The sequence below is a fragment of the Pongo abelii genome, chromosome 19 (assembly GCF_028885655.2).
Source record: "Pongo abelii isolate AG06213 chromosome 19, NHGRI_mPonAbe1-v2.0_pri, whole genome shotgun sequence".
Lineage (NCBI taxonomy): Eukaryota > Metazoa > Chordata > Mammalia > Primates > Hominidae > Pongo > Pongo abelii.
In genome coordinates this window covers 71,756,824-71,779,118 of record NC_072004.2, presented here as the reverse complement: position 1 = coordinate 71,779,118, position 22,295 = coordinate 71,756,824, and the positions used below count along the sequence as shown (strand labels likewise).

Genomic DNA, 22,295 nt, shown 5'->3' with positions numbered 1-22,295 from the left:
TCAGGTAATTTGCTCTTCTGGATCACCATGGGATGACCAGAGAAGTGAGGGTGGGGAGGTTCTCTAAGAAGAGTTTGGTGTACCCAGCACAGAACTCAACACATCTAATAATTATGAATATTTACCAAGTGACTGATTGCATTGATTGTCTTGGTTCATCACCCCATGGCTGGCATGATGCCAGGCAAGCTCACCCATGGGGTTCATTCAATCCTCACCACTGTAGGTGGTCGGGATTTATTATTCCCACCTTAGAGATGAGGTCACTGGAGGCAGAGAAGAATGACTTGCCCCGGGCCTTGTGGATGGATGGTAAGTAGCAGGGCTGGGCCTGGGCCTATGTCTGTAGGATTCCAAGACCAGGGCTTGCTCTAGGACCCCAGGGCCCTCTTCACAGCCTGCTGCCAGGACCCTGCTCCTTGCTTCTGACCCTCACCACATGTGCTGCTCCAATCTCCCATCCTTTCTAGCCAGGCATAACTGACCTCCAGAGTGGCTGAGCCAGTTCCCAATTTGACTCCCCTGCAGAGCTGGCCCCCATCCCCCCTGAAGCTGATGCCTCCTCCCAAAAGGCACTTATATTGCCCAGAGGGAAAGACACCAGCTCCAGGAAGCCCTCCTAGATTTTCCCAAGATTAAGTTGAAAGCAACATCAACCCCTCTTACCCTTCTTAATCCAAATCCTGCTCCTGCTCCCCCATCCCCGGCATCTCCACCAGAGTCCTGCTAAAGCAGTAGCATCCATGCATACATTGTTTGTGGCCTCTGGTCTCAGGCTGTTTTCTCTGAGCTCTTGGATTTATCGTCCCAAACAGAGGGCAGAAAATGAGGAAGCAGAGAACTCTGGGTGCAGAGGCTGGGCTGGCTCAGGCCCTGGGGTAAGGATGGGGGGAGGGGAGGGAGAACCGATTTCTTGGTCTCACTGGGAAGAGCAAATTGGAGGTGCTTCTGTCTTTGGAGAATCTGATCTTTTGGGGGAAGGGTCAAGCCCTCTGAGAGGGTCCCCACGTGTCTTGTTGTGCAAAGCCCCTTCCCCACAAACCCCTGGTCGGAGATAAAGTGGTGCCTGCTCTTTCTAGGGGAGATTTAATTGAGAATGTGTCTCCTGAGAACACACACAGGCGAGACTTCCCTGGGGCTGGAGGAAGGAAATGGAATTTAGTGAGTGTCTATGATGTGTCAGGCCTTGGGGTGGGCATTCCGGGATGGCATCTCATTAACTCTTCTAATAGCTCTTTAAGTTAGTATCAGCCTTCAGCGTCAGTTTCAGAAGAGGAAACTGAGGCCTGGAGAAGTTTAGTAACCTGAATGAGGTCACAAGACAGGAAATGGTGAAGCTGGGTCTGGGACTGGTCGCTCTGATTCCAGACCCTCGCTTTGCCCTTTAAGTCGTGAGGTGACAGAAGCTGCAACACTTTTCTTAAGAGATATGCTAACTAAAAATCTAAAACCCATCTTTTTTTTTTTTTTTTTTTTTTAAGAGGCCAGGTCTCACTCTGTTGCCCAGGCTGGTCTCAGCTCCCGGCCTCAAGTGATCCTCCTGCCTCAGCCTCCCGAGTAGCTGGGATTATAGGAGTGAACTGCCGCGCCTGACAGAAACCCATTTCTTAACCTCTGCGGGCAGCATGCCAAATACCATACAGTCATTAACATCAGAAAGAGTGTCCTCACGTCTAACCTTAGTCTCTCAAGCTGTGGTTTAAGTTCACCCTGACATCCCAACCATTAGCTAGCTGCCAGATACCCCACGTCCTGGGAACAGCCAGTCTCCTTCCCACCTCTCTTCGGCCCCTGCCAGTGGAAGCTGGTGGCCTGGCTGCTGCTTCTGCCTCACTGGCCTTCAGGCCTCTGTCAAGAGGTCTCAGGCCTTCCAAGCAGCCAGCAAAGGGTTTTCTCAGCCTTTAGTTTCCAAAACTAACAACCTCTGTGAAAGGTGCAGAGAGGCAAGATGACTTTGCCTATGGGCTGCATCCAGTGTGCCTTCTCTCCGGGCCAGACTCTGGCTTGGGGGTAGGAGGAAAATCTCCTATCTCCCTGAAGTACCTGTCTCTTCTCTCCTGGGATGCGTGGAGGGGCTGTCAGAGAAATCCTTGGAACTTACCAAGTCCCGTCCCCAGCCTGACCCTGGAGTGAGACACCCGCATCCAGGGATGGCTCATGCCCTGCTGAGCCTTTAAGTAGTCTCTGGGCAGTAAGGGTACACCTTCTGACTGCCCTGGGCTGAGGTCAGGCTTGGTTTCCAGCCAATCAGAGAAGCAGGCAGTGGGCGATGCCCCTCCCTTCTCCCCACAGAGAGAGGGCGGCTTTGCGACCAGAGATTAGGGCCTTGGGTGTGTCCTCTGCTCAGGCTGGGCTTCTTAGACCAGGCATAAGACATGCTTGCTGCTATCTCCCTGAGGACTGTGGCTGGCCCCTGCCTCTCTCTGGGTTTCAGTTTCCCCACTTTTCAATTGGGAGTCTGGCTGGACAAGATGATCCTGAGGGTCTCTGTGAGATGATCTGTATTCTGGGACCTCAGACGGGAGCCTGTGACAGCAGGGACTGTGTTCACTGTCTTCACTGCTGAATTCTCAGTGCGAGTGCTAAATAAATATTTGTTTAATGCGTGAACTTGCTTCTCCTTTGCTTTTTCCTGCCTTAGACATTCATCAGCATGCTGGGCATGTGTCCACCTGGTGGCCACCTGGACACCTGTCCCTTCATGGGCAGCTGGCAGCACAGGAGGAAATAAGGAGCAGACAACTTTTCTCCTGAGATTTTTTTTCTATTACCACCTGCGGCTCTCCTGAATTGGAGCTGGGGTGACCCCATTGGACACCACTCATGTTTGCCAATCCTCACCTAAAGCCAGGGGACAAAATATCCCCGAAACAGCATCTCAGGCATTTATCCTGAGCTTTCCTGTACCAGGAGCAGGATTTGGGGGTATATTCAGCAAAGGTCCCATCGTCAGGGAACCTGAGATGGAGTGGGAGAAATAAACTAGGAAATCCACCTCCTCTCATTTGCCTGCTTGCTGTGGGTGCTATGCTGACTGTAGGGACCAGAAAGGGAAGGGAAGCAAAGCAATGTGTCCCTGCCGGGTGGAGGCTTAGAGGAATTCTGACAGGTCACTGAGCAATGCTGAGCTTGCATTTCCCATTTGCAAAAGGGAGGCAGTAGCAACCTCCTGCCTGCCCAGCACCTCCTGTGTCTCAGGTATCTGAGGAGCCTGGAATATTAACTCATCTAGTGCCCATTTTTCAGTGGTGACCACTGAGGCACTGAGAGGTTGAGTGACTTTCCCAAGATTACACAGCGAGTCGGTGGTGGATGGAGGATTGAAACTCATGTCTACCTTGTCCAAAGCCCTTGCTGAGCTCACTGGGTATCTGAGAAGCCAGTGGTGGTGTAAAAGGGATTTTAAAAAGTTGGGTGCTGTAGAAATGCAAGAGCCTAAGGCATTGAAAGACTTCTGGGTGGTGCTGTGCCAAGCAGGCATCTCTGAGGAGTGAGAGCTGCCCAGAGGGCCTGGGGTGACTCTCTGGGGAGGGGTTGCCTTTCAGGAGAGGCCTCTTCCCTGTGGAGGAGACTTGAGACCCTTTTTGAGGTTGGTCAGTCATCCTGGGTTCTGGGTCCCATGGAGTCCAGGGAGAGAGGTGCCTGATCCAAGCAAGGAACTCCAGATTAGAATCTGAGTGACAGGGTTGAAGCCTCACCTCTGCAGATAAACAGTCTAATGACTGTGGACAAATCTTTGAGAATCAGAGACTCAGAAAGGCAACTTGCTGAAGGAAACTTAGAAATCATTTCAATGTAAGGCCCATGATGAGCTGGTGGTACAGCTGGAAATTCATGGATTTCCCCCCCCTTATTCCCCTTATTCCTGGGCCTCAGTATTCTGGGCCTTGGCATTCTGGGCCTCAGTTTCCCCACAGGTGACATGAGGGGGTTGGATGAGAAAGTTCCTACAACAATTTTGTGCTGAATGAGCACTCCCACCAGCGGGAAGCATGACGGTCCACCGGCCCTGCCTGGGGAGACAGGTTGGCCCGAGAAAGGAAAAGGCCAGAGAAGATACCCTTGCTTGGATGGGGATGATGCCACCACTGGCCTGAAAGGGGCTTACCATGGACACGATTGCACTTTCGAGTTTGGGAAATGTGTTTAACCTTTCTGGGCCTCAGCTTTCTCACCTGAGAAAAGGGTATAATAAAAACAATAGAGTGGCTTTGAGGACCGAATGAGATTACATCTGTGGAGTGTTTAACAGAGGCTTCAATAAATGTTAGCTAGTGTTATTTTTATTATCTTTTAACATATATAGAATGTGAATATAGAAAAAAACCCCTACTTTTTCCTATCTATACCCACGCTCAACATAGAACAGTTCTGTGTCCTCCCACCAAACAATCCTCTGAAACCACCTGGGTGTCCTAGAAGTCAATGCTATTCTGACACTAACTGTAGTTAGCACGGACCCAAAGATTAGGGGCTCAGTCCCACCAGGCTGCCCCACAGCCAACTTCAGATGCCAGCTGCAAAGAGTAGGTCCCCAGGTGACCCACAACTTCTGTCTGACTTGGCTACAAATCACCACAAGAGGTTGATGACCCCCTTCTCGGGTTCAATAATTTGGTAGCACAGCTCGCAGAACCCAGGAAAGCAGTGTACTTATTGTTGCCAATTTATGACAAAGGGTATTTTAAAGGATAAAAGTGAACAGCCAGATGAAGAGATACACAGGGCAAGATGCAGAGGTGTCTTGAGAGCAGGAGTGTCTGTCCTTTTGAAGTTGGGGTGCACCATTCTCCTGGGACACGGATGTGTTCTTGCTCACCAACCTGAAAGCTCTCTGAACCCCATAGTTCAAGGATTTGTATGGAGGCTTCATCACATAGCCATAGTCAATTACAAACTCTGTGTCCGGCCTCTCTCCCCTTCCTGGAGGACCAGCGATGGGGTGGGCTAAAAGTCTTTGTGGTGACCAGCCTCCCTCCGGGAGCTCACCAAGAATCACCTCATTAGAACGGAAGACGCTCCTTTCACTAGGAGATTCTAAGGGAGTAAAAGTTCTATGTCAGAAACTGGGCTTAAAGACTAAATATTAGAACAAAGATGCTCCTAGCACCCTTATTACTCAGGGAATTACAAGGGTTTTAAGAACATTCAGAGATCATACATCTGAATTCACAGCAAGGCTGCTGAGATGTCATCAGGGTAGAGAAGGCCAGAGGCCAGGTCTAAATCTTGCTTTCTTGGTGTCCTTGGATAAGTGACTTTCCCTCCCTGAACCTTGGCTGCCTCATCTATAAAATGGGGCTGATTTAAACCCTCTCCAGTTGTGAGACTTGGTGACAGTGTGTTAAGCCCAGCCTTGCTTGCAGGGGTACTCATGAATGCAGTTTTGCTGCTCCTTCCCTTGAAACGTTCTTGGGAGGAGACCGCAGTCATTGGGTTTCTTTTTGTTGTTGTAGTTGTTGTTTTTGCCAAAAAGCAAAGCAGAAAGCTTAAGACGAGGTAGCAGTGCCTCAGCCCCAGCGCTCTCTTTCTTCCATTAGGACCAGGGTGGAAATAGGAAAAAAGATGGGTTCCTGGTTGGATCTCTGCCCAGCTTCCTCCCAGAGGGCTCTGGGATTCACTGCGGGTTGGAGGAAGGCAGTCCTGTGTCAAGGTACTACAAGTCCCCGCTAAGCGGGGAGAGGCTGTGCCCTGACCCCGCGAAGGAAGGCATGTCACGGGCCACTCCGTGTTTGTGTTACTGGGGCTTTGGAGGATCTGCAGCATTGTTACTCTAAGAGGCGTTGGCCTGAACCTGCTTGTCAGCCCTGGGAGATTTGGGGCATTTTTACCCCAGGCCTGGCAGGTTCCATTAATCACCTTCTTGTCAGTTTTAATCCTCTACCGAGAGAGCAAGAGCTCTTGCTTTGGGCTGAATCACCCCTTTTCAGAGAGAGAGAGAGCTGAGCCATCAGCTTGGGCAGGAGGGCCGGGCAGAGTCAGGGGTCAGCCCAAATCCCTGGCCTCACCAGGCTGTTAGAACACTGGCAACATGCCCTGGCTCTGTCCCCGCTGATACCCCTGAGTGAAGCTCAGGCCCGCTTCTCTACCCCAGAAAACAAAGGCCCAGAAAGCCCTGATTCAGATTTCTCCTTTCTGTTCTTGCTGAATCAGTGAAGGGGGTTCCAGGAGAACCTCATGCCTGTGCCACCCCACCCAGCCCATGGCCTGGTATCATCTAGAACTTTGTGGCTGCTGTGGGCCAGAAAGCTGCTCCTGAGATGCCATCCATAGCAACCCTGGCCCCTTGGTGATTGGGGCCTGGGAGTCTGAGTTCAGGGTCCTCCATTGTCAGCTCTGGAATGGAGGACCTTCTATCCTGGCCTCACAGATGCCATCTGAAGTCCTTTTCTCCCAGCCTGAATGGGGAAGCTGCCTCTGGCAGGGTTCTTACATAGTCCCTGAGTTTCTCAGCCACATCTCAGAATCCTAAGCAGAGACCCTGGCCCTGGGTCCTGTGTCACATCTTTTTATGTGGCCTCTTGGCTGGGACAGACCTCATATGACTGGCGTACTAGAAACGACCCTGCTCACATTATTACAGGGCCGTCTTCCTGGATGTGGCTGTGCCCTAAAGCAGTCAGTGTAATGCAGTGATTCAACCCGAGGGCCAGACTGGACCCAGGCATCTCAACCTCAACATTATTGATATTTTGGGTCTGATAATTCTTTGCTGTGGGGACAGTCCTGCACCTTATAGGATGTTTAGCAGCATCCCTGGTGTTTAGCTATCAGTAGTACCCCCAAGTTGTGACAACCAAAATGTTCCTAGACATTGTCAAACGCCCCCTGGGGAGCAAAGCAGCCTCTAGCTGAGGACCTCTGAACTTGTCTATGGGGACAGAAGTTGTAAGAGTTGTTACATCAGGGGTGTGGAGTCAGGTAATTGACTGGGAAAAGGTACAAGGACCTTTATGGAGTGCTGGAAATGTCCTGGGTGGTGTTTACACAGGTCGTGCATACCCATTCATGTCATCAAGCTGGACACGTGATCTATACATTTTACTGTATGAAAAATGTACCTAAAAAAATGCACCTTAGCGTCAGACAGAACCAGACTTGGATTTCAGTCCTGATTCTGCCCTTAAGGTTCATTTTCCTCATGTGTAAATGGGGGCAATAGTAGGACCCTCCTCCTGAGGCTGCTGTGAAGGTTAAATGAGATGATGAGTGTAAAGTAACTTCACCCAGTTCTTGCCTATGGTGAGGGCTCTGAGAATATTCGCTATGATAATGGACAGGGCCACTTCCTCTTTCCATGCCTGAGTTTCCACAGCTGTGTCTGATGGTCCCTAAGATCCCTTAAGGTCTCTGTCACTGCGACTTTTTCTGATGGCCTTGGAGCTATTTCTTTCTCAGTCTAAATACTTTCAAGGCAGGTGATTCTATTGGACCAAGCAAAGTTTGTCATCAGAGTTGCTGGGGCCCCTGGAGTAGATGAAGTGCTAAGAAGAATCCAGGACATCCCAGTCAGAAGTTTTAGGTATAGGAAAAAGGAAGGTCGAGGGCTACGGTGACCTTGCAAAGCACAGAGCCACTCTGCACCCACCACTTTCCTCGTAGAATCTCCTGGCAGACCTCTGCATCTCAGGTCCCGTTCTAATACTGGGTGGGGCTCAGAGCCTGCACAGTGAACTCCTTAAGTGGAGGTGAAACATAATTCACTTGTCAAAAGGGCAGTCTCAGGCAGAATGCTGTCCCCTCTGAATCATTCCTTTTGTTAAGGATTAAAAAAAAAGCCACCCCCAAAAGGCACAACCCACCCTGGAGAGATCAGAGATAACTAAGCTTGTGGGAAACAGAAGTGTGGTTGGCACCAAGTCAGAGGGTGGGGAAGGGAGGAGAGAAGATAACCAGCCCCTATGGAGGTGTATAAAAGGTGTCCACTCTGGGGAAGAGCCACAGTCCTCGACCCAGGCCAAGCAAGCTTCTGTCTGCACCTGCTCTCAATCCTGCTCTCACCATGAGCCTCCGCCTGCAGAGCTCCTCCGCCAGCTATGGAGGCGGTTTCGGGGGTGGCTCTTGCCAGCTGGGAGGAGGCCGTGGTGTCTCTACCTGTTCAACTCGGATTGTCTCCGGGGGATCAGCTGGGGGCTACGGAGGTGGCGTGAGCTGTGGTTTTGGTGGAGGGGCTGGTAGTGGCTTTGGAGGTGGCTATGGAGGTGGCCTTGGAGGTGGCTTTGGTGGGGGTTTTGCTGGTGGCTTTGTTGACTTTGGTGCTTGTGATGGTGGCCTCCTCACTGGCAATGAGAAGATCACCATGCAGAACCTCAACGACCGCCTGGCTTCCTACCTGGAGAAGGTGCGCGCCCTAGAGGAGGCCAATGCCGACCTGGAGGTGAAGATCCGTGACTGGCACCTGAAGCAGAGCCCAGCTAGCCCTGAGCGGGACTACAGCCCCTACTACAAGACCATTGAAGAGCTGCGGGACAAGGTGAGCCCTTGGAAGCTGAGGAGGGGTCCTCCATGCAGGGCAGAGCCTCCAAGGCCAAGAAACACAGTGTTGTGGGGGACTAGGTGTGGACGGAATTCACAAACTTCTTGCAGGGGAAAAGCCTACTCTTTTACTACCAAGAGTCTCTACCTCTGATGGGCTTTCTCGTGCCACAACTCCCCAAATGCATCTTCTCTCATTATTCATTTTTATGATTATTATTACTCAATGTCAGTTTTTTTACTGCTTTCCAGACAGTTATGTTATTCATGACTCAATCTCTATAATCCTAACCTACTGAGTTATCTGGAAACATGACAGGTTTAAAAGCCACTAAGAATGCATGAAATCAACAGAGAAAGAGAGACGTGTTCATTCATTGCCCTGGGAATAATTGTTTACTTTGTAGGGGACCCATTCAAACTGGTATTCTCAACTGGCGATGGCCAAGTTGGGGGAGAGAGAGGCAGAGGCTTAGGCAGTGCTGAGCCTGGGTGCCCTTTGTCGAGCCCTGTCTCTTGTGCTGTGATATCAGCCTGCTGGAGCAGAAATCTACCAGCCTGGGCTGAGTCCCAGCCATGTGGAGCAGGCTTTCACTGCTTTGGAATATAAACGTTTAGACAAGAAATTCAAACGGATGGGAATATTTGTTGGATTTCCCCTCCACTCAGCTGGGAAGTCAGCTCTAGCAAAGTGATTGTGAGATATGTGGCACCAAGCCAAGTCCCTCCTGACTTTCAGGGGAGGGATCTCAAGACAGAGGCCTAGGGAGGGTGCTAGTCTGAGGCTGCCAAGACATGACGAACCAAAGATGTTCTCAGCAGGTCGTTCTTCAGAAATGCACTCCCTGCATCTCTCCCAGGGTGCTCAGACATGGAATATTAAAGTAATATAAATGATTGGAGGGGATGCAGCCCCACTCCTCACTTTACAGAAGAGCAATGGAGGCCCAGAGGGAAATGCCTTGTCCCAGCTCACAGGACAGTTCAGAGGCAGAGCCCCATGGGAACCAGGTCCTGCCCATGTTTTCCCAGGCCACCTCCTCAAGCACGTGGACCCCTCAGAGCAAGCTTGTCTAACCTGTGGCCGGTGGGCCGCATGTGGCTCAGGACAGCTTTGATTGAGGCCTAACACAAATTTGTAAGCTTTCTTAAAACATTATGAGTTGTTTTTTTTTTTTTTTTTTTTTTTTTTTTGCCAATTTCTTTTTAGCCCATCAGCTATCATTAGTGTTAGCGTATTTTATGTGTGGCCCAAGACAATTCTTCTTCTTCCAATGTGGCCCAGGGAAGCCAACAGACTGGACACCCATGCCCTAGAGGTTACCTTCTTCTGCATTTTGTAGATCCTGACCGCCACGATTGAAAACCACCAGGTCATCCTGGAGATTGACAATGCCAGGCTGGCTGCGGACGACTTCAGGCTCAAGTGAGTTTTTTTTTTCCCTCTCCCTCTCCTTTCCCAGGACTCTCTTAGTTTAGACAAAAGCTCATCTGACCAATGACATTGGAGCATCCCAGGAGTGAAGGTCTAGAAGTATTGGAGTCTAGTGCAGGGGTAGGGAGAATGTCTCATATTATTTATGTCTTGCTTTTTCAAAAAACATTTCATTTTTTTTTTTTTTTACTATTTTAGGTATGAGAATGAGCTGGCCCTGCGCCAGAGCGTGGAGGCTGACATCAACGGCCTGCGCCGGGTGCTGGATGAGCTCACCCTGTCTAAGACTGACCTGGAGATGCAGATCGAGAGCCTGAATGAGGAGCTGGCCTACATGAAGAAGAACCATGAAGAGGTGAGTGGGGATTGCAGGCTGCCCTGGGCTGAACCACCTCCAGTGAGAAGGAGGAGCCCTCCCCTGCAGCTGGACACAGTCCTCCACTGTAGGACCTGGAAACACTTTCCAGAACACTCTGCCAGCACTCAGAGCCAAGGAGAGGGAGGATGAGGAGCCTCACACATCTTCCTTTCCCATCCCCACAGGAGATGAAGGAATTCAGCAACCAGGTGGTCGGCCAGGTCAATGTGGAGATGGACGCCACCCCAGGCATTGACCTGACCCGTGTGCTGGCAGAGATGAGGGAGCAGTACGAGGCCATGGCGGAGAGGAACCGCCGGGATGCTGAGGAATGGTTCCACGCCAAGGTATCCGGCCCTCCCACCCCACATAGCCCACCCCATATAGCCAGGGGAGCTGGGCGGACACAGCCTCTTGGTCAGGCTGCTCGAGGTGAGCTTCCCCACCACATTCTTCCTGCTTGCATTTCAGAGTGCAGAGCTGAACAAGGAGGTGTCTACCAACACTGCCATGATTCAGACCAGCAAGACAGAGATCACGGAGCTCAGGCGCACGCTCCAGGGCCTGGAGATTGAGCTGCAGTCCCAGCTGAGCATGGTATGCCTGTGGCCTCCTGCCCAGTGGTGACCACCTCTAGGTTTCCCTCTGGCCTGGCTCCCCCCATAACTTCTTCTCTGTCACTCCACCAGAAAGCTGGGCTGGAGAACACGGTGGCAGAGACGGAGTGCCGCTACGCCCTACAGCTGCAGCAGATCCAGGGGCTCATCAGCAGCATCGAGGCCCAGCTGAGTGAGCTCCGCAGTGAGATGGAGTGCCAGAACCAAGAGTACAAGATGCTGCTGGACATCAAGACGCGGCTGGAGCAGGAGATTGCCACCTACCGCAGCCTGCTCGAGGGCCAGGACGCCAAGTAGGTCCTCTCCAGCCTCTTTCTTAGGATAGTGACTGCAGGACCCATGGGTGTCAGAGCAGGCAGGGCCTTAGAGACCCACTCCCTCATATCAGAGAGGAGACCCCTCACTGTCTGAATTTACTGGGACATTTCCTTGGTAGGCTGCAGGGTTAACACCTTTAAACTTTCTAATTCGGGCCTCCTAATTAGACTGGAGGGAATAGAGACCATGGAGGGAACATCTGATATTGGAAAAATATGAGTTAGATTCAGCTCAGCTGAACAAAGCTATTACTATGGTGCTTTAACTGCCTTTAGACCCTTTGCAGAGATCAAGCCACCCCTGTGGGCTCAGGGCTCAGGTGGAGGGTTGTGGGTTTGGGCGATCCAGAGGGAGGACAAACACCCAGAATCTTGTAGCTAATAATATCTCCCCTTGAGACCTCTCAGACAGACAGATAGACAGGAAAGACAGACAGTCCTGGTGGGCACCTGATGCTGCTGTCCCTTGAGCTGGGGGCACAGCTAGGAGGCACTAGAGTCCAGCCCAGGGGCTCGAAATGATAAGCCGAGGCACTTTCCCAGAGGAACAGGTAAGCACCTGCCCTCAGTTACCCTCTGCTCATGGCCACCTCTCTCCTCTCTCCTCTCTCCCAGGATGATTGGTTTCCCTTCCTCAGCAGGTAAGGGAACAGCCCCATGGTGTGGGGGGAGGTGGAGTTAGGCTCCCGTTCACTGCCCCAGTGGGGGTGGGAGCTGGTGGGGAGGGAGGGAGCCAGTGCTGGGCTCTCCAGTGTAGGGAGGGGGAGAGCTGGGGTGGAAGTGGTCATTCGCTCATTGATTTTCCTTTTGAAATTGATGGCTCTGCCCCATAGAGCTATTGGGCTGTCTTGGCAAGAGCCATCTTTGGGGACAATAAAGAGTCTGCATCCACGCACCACCTGACTAATGAGGAGCTTGTGAGCCCTCCAGGGGGGCCCTGCCCTGTCCTGAGGTGGGTCTTCTCCAGCCTCAGCATGTCTTGTCTCCTGTTTCCCAGGAAGCGTCAGCTCCCGTAGCACCTCTGTTACCACGACTTCTGGTGCCTCTGTTACCACCACCTCTAATGCCTCTGGTCGCCGCACTTCTGATGTCCATAGGCCTTAAATCTGCCTGGCGTCCCCTCCCTCTGTCTTCAGCACCCAGAGGGGGAGAGAGCTGGCTGTTCCCTGCAGGAGAGAGGAGGGGCTGCTGGACCCAAGGCTCAGTTCCTCTGCTCTCAGGACCCCCCATCCTGACTCTCTCCTGAGGATGGGCCCTCTGTGCTCTTCTCTTCCTGTCGGATCTCTCTCCTCTCTGACCTGGATACTCTTTGGTTTCTCAACTTCTCTACCCCAAAGAAAAGATTATTCAATAAAGTTTCCTGCCTTTCTGCAAACATATTTTTGATTCTGGCCTGGTTTCTTAGGTGGCCCCTGCTAGGGCCCTGGTTTAGGGGGTGAGGGGGACACAGCAGGGCGGAGCAGCTAATCCAGACAAGGACAAGCCTGGGGAGCTTCCTATCTAGGAAGGACAGACATAGGCCCATGGGCCATCTGAGCACACAGGCACAACAACGGCAAACACAGAGGACACAGGCAGCTCACAGACGATGGTGTCCAGCAGACATGGACAGATGGAACACACCAGAGGCAGTGCAGGGGCACGTGAGCCAGTTCAACAGCCTTGCAGATTAGGATGTTCAGTGAGAATGGAAGCTGATAGTAGAGTCAAGGGAGGGTGAAACATGGGCAAAAAGTACAGATGCCTCTGGGGCAGGCTGCAAGGGGCCAGTGAAGCGGTGATCTGGGGAGAAGGAGGCCCAGCCCCCACCTGCTGCCTCCCTGCTTCCTGCAGAGAGGTTTCTTCTCAGGCAAATGGCTCCCTGGGTTCTCCCCAGCCCACCCCTTGGTCCTGCCACTCCCAACCACTCCAGGGACCAGCTCCCTGGCTGGCTGCTGCACTAACCTGGCCCCTTCTCTCTGTGCTCCCAGCTGTCTCCCTGCCCCTCTGGCTGCCCCTGCTCTGATTCGCAGCCTCTTCTTGCTCTGCTCACTCCTTGCACGTTGACTCGCCTCCTGGATTCTGGTGTGGGTGTTCTTCTCTTTTTCCTCTTCACTGTCCCCGTGGGTCATCCAGGACATAACCATGGTTACAGTTGCCCGTATGTTCTGATAACGCCCAAACTCGAATCTCCACTGAGGCCCCTCCCAGCCTCAGACTCCCATTGCCAACAGTGAGCCAGACATCACCTCCTTCAATCCACCCATGCAAAAGGGCTCCCATCATCCTCCCAGATCTGCTCCTTCCTTGCCCTTTATCCCGGAGAACCTGGAAAGCTGAGCCAGGAGCCCAGGAGTCATCCTGGCCTCCTCTGTCCCTCACCCCCTTCACAATGCTTCCCATGGACACTGCATTAGCTATAACGTCCTTCCTGGTCCTAACTATGGGCACGTGGCCACAGCCTCCTCACTGGCCGCCCTGCCTCCATGCGCCACATGCCAGCAGGGGCAATTACTGGAAACTGAGTCTTTTTCTCAGCTTAAAGACACCCCAATCGCTCCCCGCTGGTCACTGAGGAAAGCCTAGACTCCTCGCCCGCCTCCAGGTCCTGGTGGTGCAGCTTCTTCTGGCCTCTTCCCAGCTCTGGCTCCTACACTAGCCTCCCTCACCCACCCCAAATTCCTGCCATCCCAAACTGCCCTCGAGGAAGCAGGCAGGTGGCTGGGCACCCTGGGGATTTTGTCTGATAAGAGACCTCCATCTGACCCAACCTTCTTCTCTCCTCTCTCTACACACTCCTCTCTTTGTTTTATTGGATACTACCAGTTTTTTATTTAAAATTCAGACTGAGATGGACGCCCCCTCCTCTGCAGCACCTGGCTGGGGTGGGGCACACTTGGGTGTTCACATGTGTGTGCCCACCTGTCCTAGCACTGACAGTGCGCTCTAAGGGGGCAGGGCTGTGCCTTCCTCAAAGGGGGGGGGGTGTCTCTCATCCAACAGAGTGCAGGTGGGCTCTGTCAGTGCTGATGACAGGCAGAGGTGAATGAACAAACTGGGGGAATGCCCCTCCAGTGCCATTTGATTTTTGTTAAGGGGCTTAAGGCAGAGGGTAGATGGAGTTCTGGCACCCTGGCCATCTGCCCCCTTCCTCTGGCACCGTCCTCATATTCCCTCCCCTCCCCTCTGCTGCTCCCCTATGTGGTCTCCCCCTTCCTTGTCTTCCTTCTCTTCCCCCACCTCAAGCCTGGGTATGGGCTGCATGCAGTTGTCTTATTCACACAGTGGTTGCTCAGACATGCCTGGCCCAGCTCGCTAAGCTAGCAGAAAGGTGTCCACCCTCCACCATTCCAAATCCCACCCCAGATCCCACCACCCGCTTGTTCCTACAGAACAAGGTGGGGCTCGGCTCAAGTTCACGTGCCTGGAACAGCACCAGGAGCTAGGGCGTTAAAGAGAAACAGGACATGCCCTTGCTCCCGGCACCTTTTAACATTTTTGGTAACCTATTTGGTCAGCAGCTATCTATTGAGTGACTGCTGTATACCAGGCACTGTGTGGGGTCCTGGAGAAAGAGACAGATGAAAAGAAGGCTCTGTCTTCAAGGAGTCCATGGGTTAACAGGAAGGTAGGAGGAGACACCCACACCAATGAACTGTCACAGTCTTCACAACTCTGCTCAGGTTTCATCGTTTGCTCTAGGTCTTCTCTGGTCTTCCCCACCGATCCCAGCAAGACCCTGTGCTGTCAGCAATGACTGGAGTGCAATGTTTGTGGAGCCTAGAGCCACAGGGACCTGATCTGCATTTGTAATCCTGGGCAAGTTACTTAACCTTCCTGGCCTCACTTCCTCATCTGCGAAGTCTTCCTTCCTCATAGGTTAATTAAAGTCAAGTGCTCAGAACAGTCACTGGTGCATAGTAAGTGCTCAGTAAACAAGATACCTCTGGTCATGATCTTTCTGGTTCTCTTTTTGAAGCTATGCGTTCCTTCTGGGTAGGGCCGGTTTCATCGTCAACCTCATCCTCATACCTAGAATGTTATAAGGGCTCAATAAATATATTGAATGGAGAAATGAGAGAATAAATAGATACAAGCTATGGGAAATGAAAGTGGTAAGTAAGCATTGTACAGAGGGCACAGGAGCCCCTATCCTAGACTGAGAGAGGGGCCTGGGGTCTCAATGCTGAGCTACCCTGGCTGCTCCAAGGCACCCTGGGGTCCAGATCCCAGGGCTTACGGGGCCTGGAGCAGCCCCTCTTCCTGAGACCCTGGGCATGGCTATTTAGGGGCAGCCCCCTCATTCTCTGAGCTAGTTTTGTAAAACTTGGTGGGGGTGAGTGTAGTCGCCCATAGAAGCAGTGAAATGAGCCGCACTCTAGGCCCAGTGGGGACTCTGGCCTGGGAGCCTTTCACCCAGACCCCAGGGAGGACACTGAGAAGCTGGGCCCCATCTGAGGACCTATGTGGCCCCATCAGGAATCCCAGGGAAGCTCAGAGGGCAGGCTGAGAGCAGGTGTTTCTGCCAAAGCTACCCCAGGAGCCTTCTTGAGTTGGGAGTAGCAGGTGGTCATCCTGGCTGTATGGTCAGAAGGGTGGGAGAGGCAGTGGGTGGGGAATCTGCCTCATTCTCCCTGGGACTGAACTCTTTATCAGGTGTGGGGTGGCCATTCAAGCGAGGGCAGATTTATCAGGCCAGCTGGGTCAATGCTCCCCTTCCCAGTGTTGACCTAGGTGCCACACCCATGCCAGTCTCACACCGCTGATTCCCAGTGCTGTGGCTCTGAGGAAACAGCCGCTTTCCATTGGCACCTGGCTAATCTCCATGCCAATGATTGTTCGTGAATGAGGCCATGTCAGCACAAGAGGTGCCGGAATGAAAGAGATAACAGAAAGGCGGACACAGTAGCACATCCTTTACTCTCACCCTTTCTTTCATTTCATCTTTACAGCAATCCCATGAACTGGCACAGCTGTGCCCATTTTACACATGGAAAGACTGAGGTCTGGATGGGGTCAAAGACCTGCCCAGCGGGAGAGCTGGGACCTGTGGTTCCAATGTGCTTTCCGAGACTGGGGCTGGTCCTTTGCCAAGGGTCAAGCATTCGGCTCCAGGAATCTGGGGGAGAAGCGAGGCTCTCTCCCAGACCCCAAAGCCTAGGGAATGAAGGAATCAAGCCTGCGATGTTCCTGGGGTGTCTTGGCGCCTCAGAGCCAGGTCGGGTTCTGGAGGGAGGAGGGCAGCGGGTGGCCCATACAGATGGAGAGACGTGGCGCTGTTCTGTGACTCCTGGCGCTTCAGCCACCTCCTCCTCACCCCGAGCAACAGGCATCTCCCTCTCTTCCGGGCTCCACCCTGGGGAATGAGCCAGGCTGCTGCCCTCCTCAATGTGGTGGCTGTCCTGCCCGGGCCCTGCAGGGGGCAGGCTCACCCCAGAAAGCAGATCAGTGCCTCGATGGCCACCAGCTGGGATACAGGGTGGAGGGGCTGGGCCCTAGACCCAGTCCTGGCTGGGCCTGGTCTCAACGTGGGGCCCCGTCTGTTCCCCAGCTGGGCCCTTGACAAGCAGGGTGTGGCTGCAGGCACATTCCAGGCCTGAGACCCCCTTGGTGCCTGTTCCCCCTCTGTGTTGGGTGATAGTTTTGAGGATCCACAGAAGACCCTTGACAAGCAGGGTGTGGCTGCAGGCACATTCCAGGCCTGAGACCCCCTTGGTGCCTGTTCCCCCTCTGTGTTGGGTGATAGCTTTGAGGATCCATAGAAGATCCTGAGTATGAGATGGGGTGTCTGGGCCTTCCTGGCAGGGGACTTTCACTGTCCCAGCCAAGGGAAGCTCTGGGGAAGACTAGGAAGCAAAGTCACAGCAGGGGGTGCAGGGCGATGGGTGTGATGGACTCTTCCAGCTTTTTTTTTTTTTTTTTTTTTTGAGAAAGAGTCTTGCTCTGTCACCCAGGCTGAAGTGCAGTGGCATGATCTCTGTTCACTGCAACCTCTGCCTCCTGGGTTCAAGCAATTCTTCTGCCTCAGCCTCCCAAGTAGCTGGGATTACAAACGTACACCACCACACTCAGCTAATTTTTGTATTTTTAGTAGAGACAGGGTTTCACCATGTTGGCCAGGCTGGTCTCGAACTCCTGACCTCAGGTGATCCACCTGCCTCGGCCTCTCGGACGTGAGCTACTGCCCCTGGCCACTTCCAACTTTTCTTATCCAGCTGTGGGGGCCCTTCCTTCCTCTCTGCCTGGGTCAGGACATCTGAGGGGCAGCCCAGGGACCTGCCCTCTTTTGGATGGTGTCCTTGGGACTGTTGGTGGCTGGAGCGGGGCAGAATATGTGGGTTGTGTCCCTTTGAGCAGCTCCTCTGGGGGCTTCGAAAGAGCTGGGCACCCTTCACACCCTCCATCCTCCTGCAGAGTTTGAAAGAAAATAAGCAGGTGGCGGGTGCTGCTGAGACTCGCACAGGCACCTGTTGGGGGTGGGTATTTGGGGGACTTGGCCAAGAGCTGGTATCCCTTTTTATGAACAGTCATAACGACTGTGGCTTCTTTCATCCAAGGATCTCAGACTAGTTTGAAAGTAAAATCCACAGTGTCAGGCATGGTTAATTACAGGCCGGAGCCCGCAGTCTGGTTTGCAGACACGCTGTTGTTCATAGGAAGAGAGTCGAATCAATTGCATGCCGGCCCCTGTAAATGCAGACTACAAGTCCAATCAAACAGGGTGTTTGGAAAATTCGGTTTATGGTTCAGCTAAGTGATACTTGAATCAAGGGGATGCTAGACACTGAGGTACCAGCTCTTTTCTCCCAGTGGGCCTGGCTGTGCATCTCCCACGATCACAGCTTCTTCAAGCACACCAGGGAGAGAAAGGATGCTCTGAAGTGCTCCAACCATAAAAGTGGGGTGGGGGAGTTAGGGACTCAGTGAGTCTGAGCAGGAGACTGTGGACTCTTCCAGATGGGAGCTGGTGGCCAGTGCAGCTGTGCAGGGAGCGCTGGCCCCAGGGGAGAAGGCGGTGGGCCCTGAGATGTGGAAGGCCGAGCTTGGCCACAAGAGGACCAGAGAGGTATGGCTTAAGGCTGGGGTCAGGGTGGCTCTCTGGGCATCTGCCACGGCCAAAGCAGGTTGGAGTAGAACCTTGAAGTCCTGGGCAAGTGCAAAAACCACACCCCGGGGGAGAGAAAATACTTTTGTATTTTGGGAGAGATGAGATTTCTAGAGTAACTCCGGGCCTAGTCAAGTGGGACTTTGAAGGCCCGATGAAGGTCCAGGCCTGATGGGGGCTCAGGAACAGGCCAGGAACAGCAGGTTGCGAAGCTGGACCTATGCTCCTTGTAGGGCCCTAGAGTCTCAGGAGGAGCCACCGCTCAGGACCAGGACCAATACTGTGGAGGGGCAGGCAGGCATTGGAGGGGAACTCCTTCACCACTGAGTGCATGTTCAGATTGTCTTGAGCCTGGTGAGGCCGGGTGATAGCAGGGGGCAAGTGGACATTTGGGGCACAAGCTGCAGGGTGGGAAATGGAGCAGAGAGAGACTTGCTAAATCTTGTCCAGGAAGGTCTGAGTCACCCTGTTGAAGGCAGCTGCCATCAGGATGGAATGTCACTGAGGTGGCCAGGATGGGAGGCAGGATAATTCAGCTTCTGCATCTCCAAGAATTGTTTGGACTTGGGAGGGCAAGAATGACAGTCACTGAGAGCAGGGTGTGAGAGGACAGGAAGGCACGATTCTTCAAGGGAAGCCCTCTATGTCTGACCCTGAGAACAGCCAGCCATGGTGACAGGCCGCCAGGGAAGGCGGGAAGAGGGGAAGGAGGGAAGGAGGGAAGGAGGGAAGGAGGGAAGGAGGGAAGGAGGGAAGGAGGGAAGGAAGAGCTGCATTTGTTTGGCCAAGGCTCTCGACCAGCGATGTTTCCTTACTGAGGGTTTCAGACATAGGACACTCAGTTAGATCAGAATTGCAGGTAAACAACAACAACAACAACAAACAACAACACCACACACACACACACACACACACACACACTCTATAAGTGTGCTCCTAATACCACATTAAAAAAATTTGCTAAATCTGGCAGCCCTGTCTTTATCAGGTCTGTAAATGGCCCTGAGTTTTCTACCATCAAAACTGAATAAACAGCAGGGCGCGGTGGCTCACGCCTGTAATCCCAGCACTTTGGGAGGCTGAGGCGGGCGGATCACGAGGTCAGCAGTTTGAGACCAGCCTGGCCAACAAGGCGAAACCCCTCTCTAATACAAAAAATTAGACGGGCATAGTGGCGGGCACCTGTAGTCCCAGCTACTCGGGAGGCTGAGGCAGGAGAATGGTGTGAACCCGGGAGGTGGAGCTTGCAGTGAGCCGAGATCTCGCCACTGCACTCCAGCCTGGGTGACAGAGCGAGACTCTGTCTCAAAAAAAAAAAAAAAAAAAGCTGAATAAACAAGACTTTTCCTGGAGTTTTGGAAAAATTGGTGGCTAGAAAGGGCTTAATTATAGGGTTTCCCCTTCTGTGAGGCTTTCTTCAACTTTGTGTACCTGTTGTTGCATGTCTGCACTAGAATCTAACCTAAGCTGACAGTGGATTTGGCATGAGCTGTTGATGGGGTTATTTGACACAGAATATATAGAACTCTGCTTTTCAGGGGAGAGGCCAGGGCTCCCAGGTGCTTTGTTGCTTGAACACATTCTTTGTTCCAAGGAAAATTCAGTCGTGTGGAGGAAATGAGAATGAGTTGTAGGTCTCCCAGGGTCCTGGGTGACCTCTGGGTGCTGGGTGGATCTGAAGAGGTTAAAACATGGAATGAACATTTCTTAGGTGCCTCTTCTGGTGGGAAATTCTCTAGGATCTGGGTGTATGGACCTCAAGGGTGGAAGAGGCAGTAGGAGAAAACCAGAAAGATGGAGCTGAAACCAGCAGGCTGCTCTAACAGAGATAACCATCGGTCTTCTGCAGAGATCTTATTCTTGTCGGTGCCCATTTCTGGTTAGCCTGGCCACCCCAGAGGCTGCTGTATGGTTTGTTCGCTTCACTATCTTTGGGGCCTTTGGGTGGTGGTGACCAGCATGTTCTGACCAAAGCCCAGAGAAGCATAAAAAGAGATACCCTGCTTGAAGAACTCACTCCCTCCTTGGGCACACTGTGACAGCAATGCCTTGTGCATGGAAAGGACTGTTCAGAGCTGGGCAGAAGGAGACTTGGGCTTGATATTTCAGGCCTTTGCCCATGGAGAACCTTGGTTTTCAGATGGAAGCTCATTTGAGTGCGCAGACTTCTTTCTGCCAAAGAAGGGGCCAGAAACTCAGGAGTTGATGTTGAACTTGGCGGCCTTCGAAGATGGGCGTAGGGGAAGGCCAGGATGCTTTCTGTTCCTATGGCAGCATTCCCCTTCTTCCCCCTGCCCCCAAGCTGGGATCATGGTGGACAGGGCATCCTGTCAGCACTGCAGCCTGCAGGTGGTGTGAGGGCTTTTGGAAGCTTCTAGAGTAAGGGTCAGAGGCCAGATGGAGACTCCTAGCTGAGGCGACTGCTGCAGCTCTGGACACAATCCCAGACCATGCCTCTTTGAGCAGCTGTCTTTTCTCAGACAGCTGGGTTAGGCCTCTGAATTAGTATTCCATTAAACCAGGGCAAGTGGTTTGTGCCCTGGAAACAGCATTGGACTGGGGTTCTGACTATATGGGTACTAAGAGCAGTTTCAGTCTCTTAAATCTGTGAAATGACTTATTGTTTATCAAACCCCTTTGGATGTAGTTCTCACAATCCCGTGATTGTGGTGTTATGACCTCCACAGACCTATTGTGAAAGCTGAGGCTCAGAGGGATGGAGCAGCTTGAACTTAGTTCTTGCTGAGTCCAGGCTCAGGGCCCTTCCCTTGGGTCGGGGCGTTGGCTGTGCAGTCAACAATAAGGAAAAAGGCAGGACACTGAGGGCAGCTGAAAGACTTTTTCCTTTGATGAGCTGGTCACCTGCTCCAGGGAAGGTACATTCCTCTCCCCACAACCCTAGAGGTACCTCTCTGGTCCACAGTGGCCCTCCTGATGCTCAGGTGAGAATGATGGGGACATCTAGACATTCGGATCAGCAGACTCCTTGCTTATTCAGTTGACCTGAGAGAAGCCTAGAATCAGCTTCAGATATGGATCATACAGTATAGGTGTTAAAACAAAAAAGAAAATGAGAATATTAACTTCAGATGCCTACCAGCCAGAGATCCCGAACAGAGAAGAGCTGTGCAAAGGGCTTGGTGACGGCTGCCCTCAGGCCCATTTTGCAGGACAAGCACGCTGTGTCACAAACAAGGGAAACCGAGGCATGGGTGTATTGAGGACTTGCCTGAGTGGGCCCAGCATAGACAGCCAGACTCCACACTAGTTGTCCCAGAAAATAAAGTGGGGGGTGCTTAGGGGAGGTTGGGTCGGAGCCCCAGTCTTGGTCCTGATAGTCCAGTGGTTCTCAACTAGGGGTGATTTTGTCCCCTGACCCCTAACCCGGGGAACATTTGGCAATGTCTGTAGGCAGTTTTGGTTGTCAACACCGGGGCAGGGGGTGGCTACTGGCATCTGGTGGTAGAGTCCAGGGACACTGCCAAACATTTTACAACACACAGGAGAGCCCCAAACAACAAAGAATGACCTGGCACAAAGGGCTGAGGTTGGGAAACCCCATGACAATCCAATCCTAGGCCCTGCCAGGAGAACTGGGGAGATTGGGTGGCTGTGAGGAAGCCATTGCTGGGGCAGCTGGTGCTCTGGAGGGCTCATGCTGTGCTCTTGCTCCCAGAGGGGCTGCACGGGGTCCACTGCCAGCTGCTCCTGGACATTTTGTCAAGGTGTCCACCTTGCTGGGAGAGGCATGTTCATCACAGCCAGTCCTCCCTGGATAATTTCAGAGAGAAGCTTATAAAACATTTTAAGAGGTTGGCAAATTACAACCTTAGAAGCACATAAATGCTTCCATAAACGCCAGCTTTGCAAACCAAGCGTGTGTGGGGGCAGAGTGAGCAGGTTTCCCAAGCCTTGGGAAAGTCCATGTTTCAAGGCGGAAGACCCAGGTTTATCTTTGGTCCCCAATTCTCAGGTTCTTCTCTCTCGGCTTGCTTAACTATCTGGCAGT

At 52.5% G+C, this 22,295-nt stretch overlaps 1 protein-coding gene across 1 annotated transcript; it reads left to right on the top strand.

The window, feature by feature from the left end:
* The first annotated feature begins 7,940 nt into the window (after positions 1 to 7,940).
* On the top strand, positions 7,941 to 12,579 carry KRT13 (keratin 13). The gene is made up of 8 exons (XM_024235277.3): positions 7,941 to 8,473; positions 9,819 to 9,901; positions 10,109 to 10,265; positions 10,454 to 10,615; positions 10,740 to 10,865; positions 10,958 to 11,178; positions 11,818 to 11,843; positions 12,200 to 12,579. Exons 1-8 carry the CDS (start codon positions 8,003 to 8,005, stop codon positions 12,304 to 12,306), a joined length of 1,353 nt encoding a protein of 450 aa, XP_024091045.1. The 5' UTR covers positions 7,941 to 8,002; the 3' UTR covers positions 12,307 to 12,579.
* Positions 12,580 to 22,295: the final 9,716 nt, after the last annotated feature.

What these genes read in the sequence shown, in the direction of transcription:
- KRT13 (XM_024235277.3), top strand. Translation starts at nt 8,003, where the DNA reads ATGAGCCTCCGCCTGCAGAGCTCCTCCGCCAGCTATGGAGGCGGTTTC. An exon ending in TTGAAGAGCTGCGGGACAAG is followed by an intron (nt 8,474 to 9,818) that starts GTGAGCCCTTGG and finishes TGCATTTTGTAG; the next exon opens with ATCCTGACCGCCACGATTGA. An exon ending in CTCGAGGGCCAGGACGCCAA is followed by an intron (nt 11,179 to 11,817) that starts GTAGGTCCTCTC and finishes CCTCTCTCCCAG; the next exon opens with GATGATTGGTTTCCCTTCCT.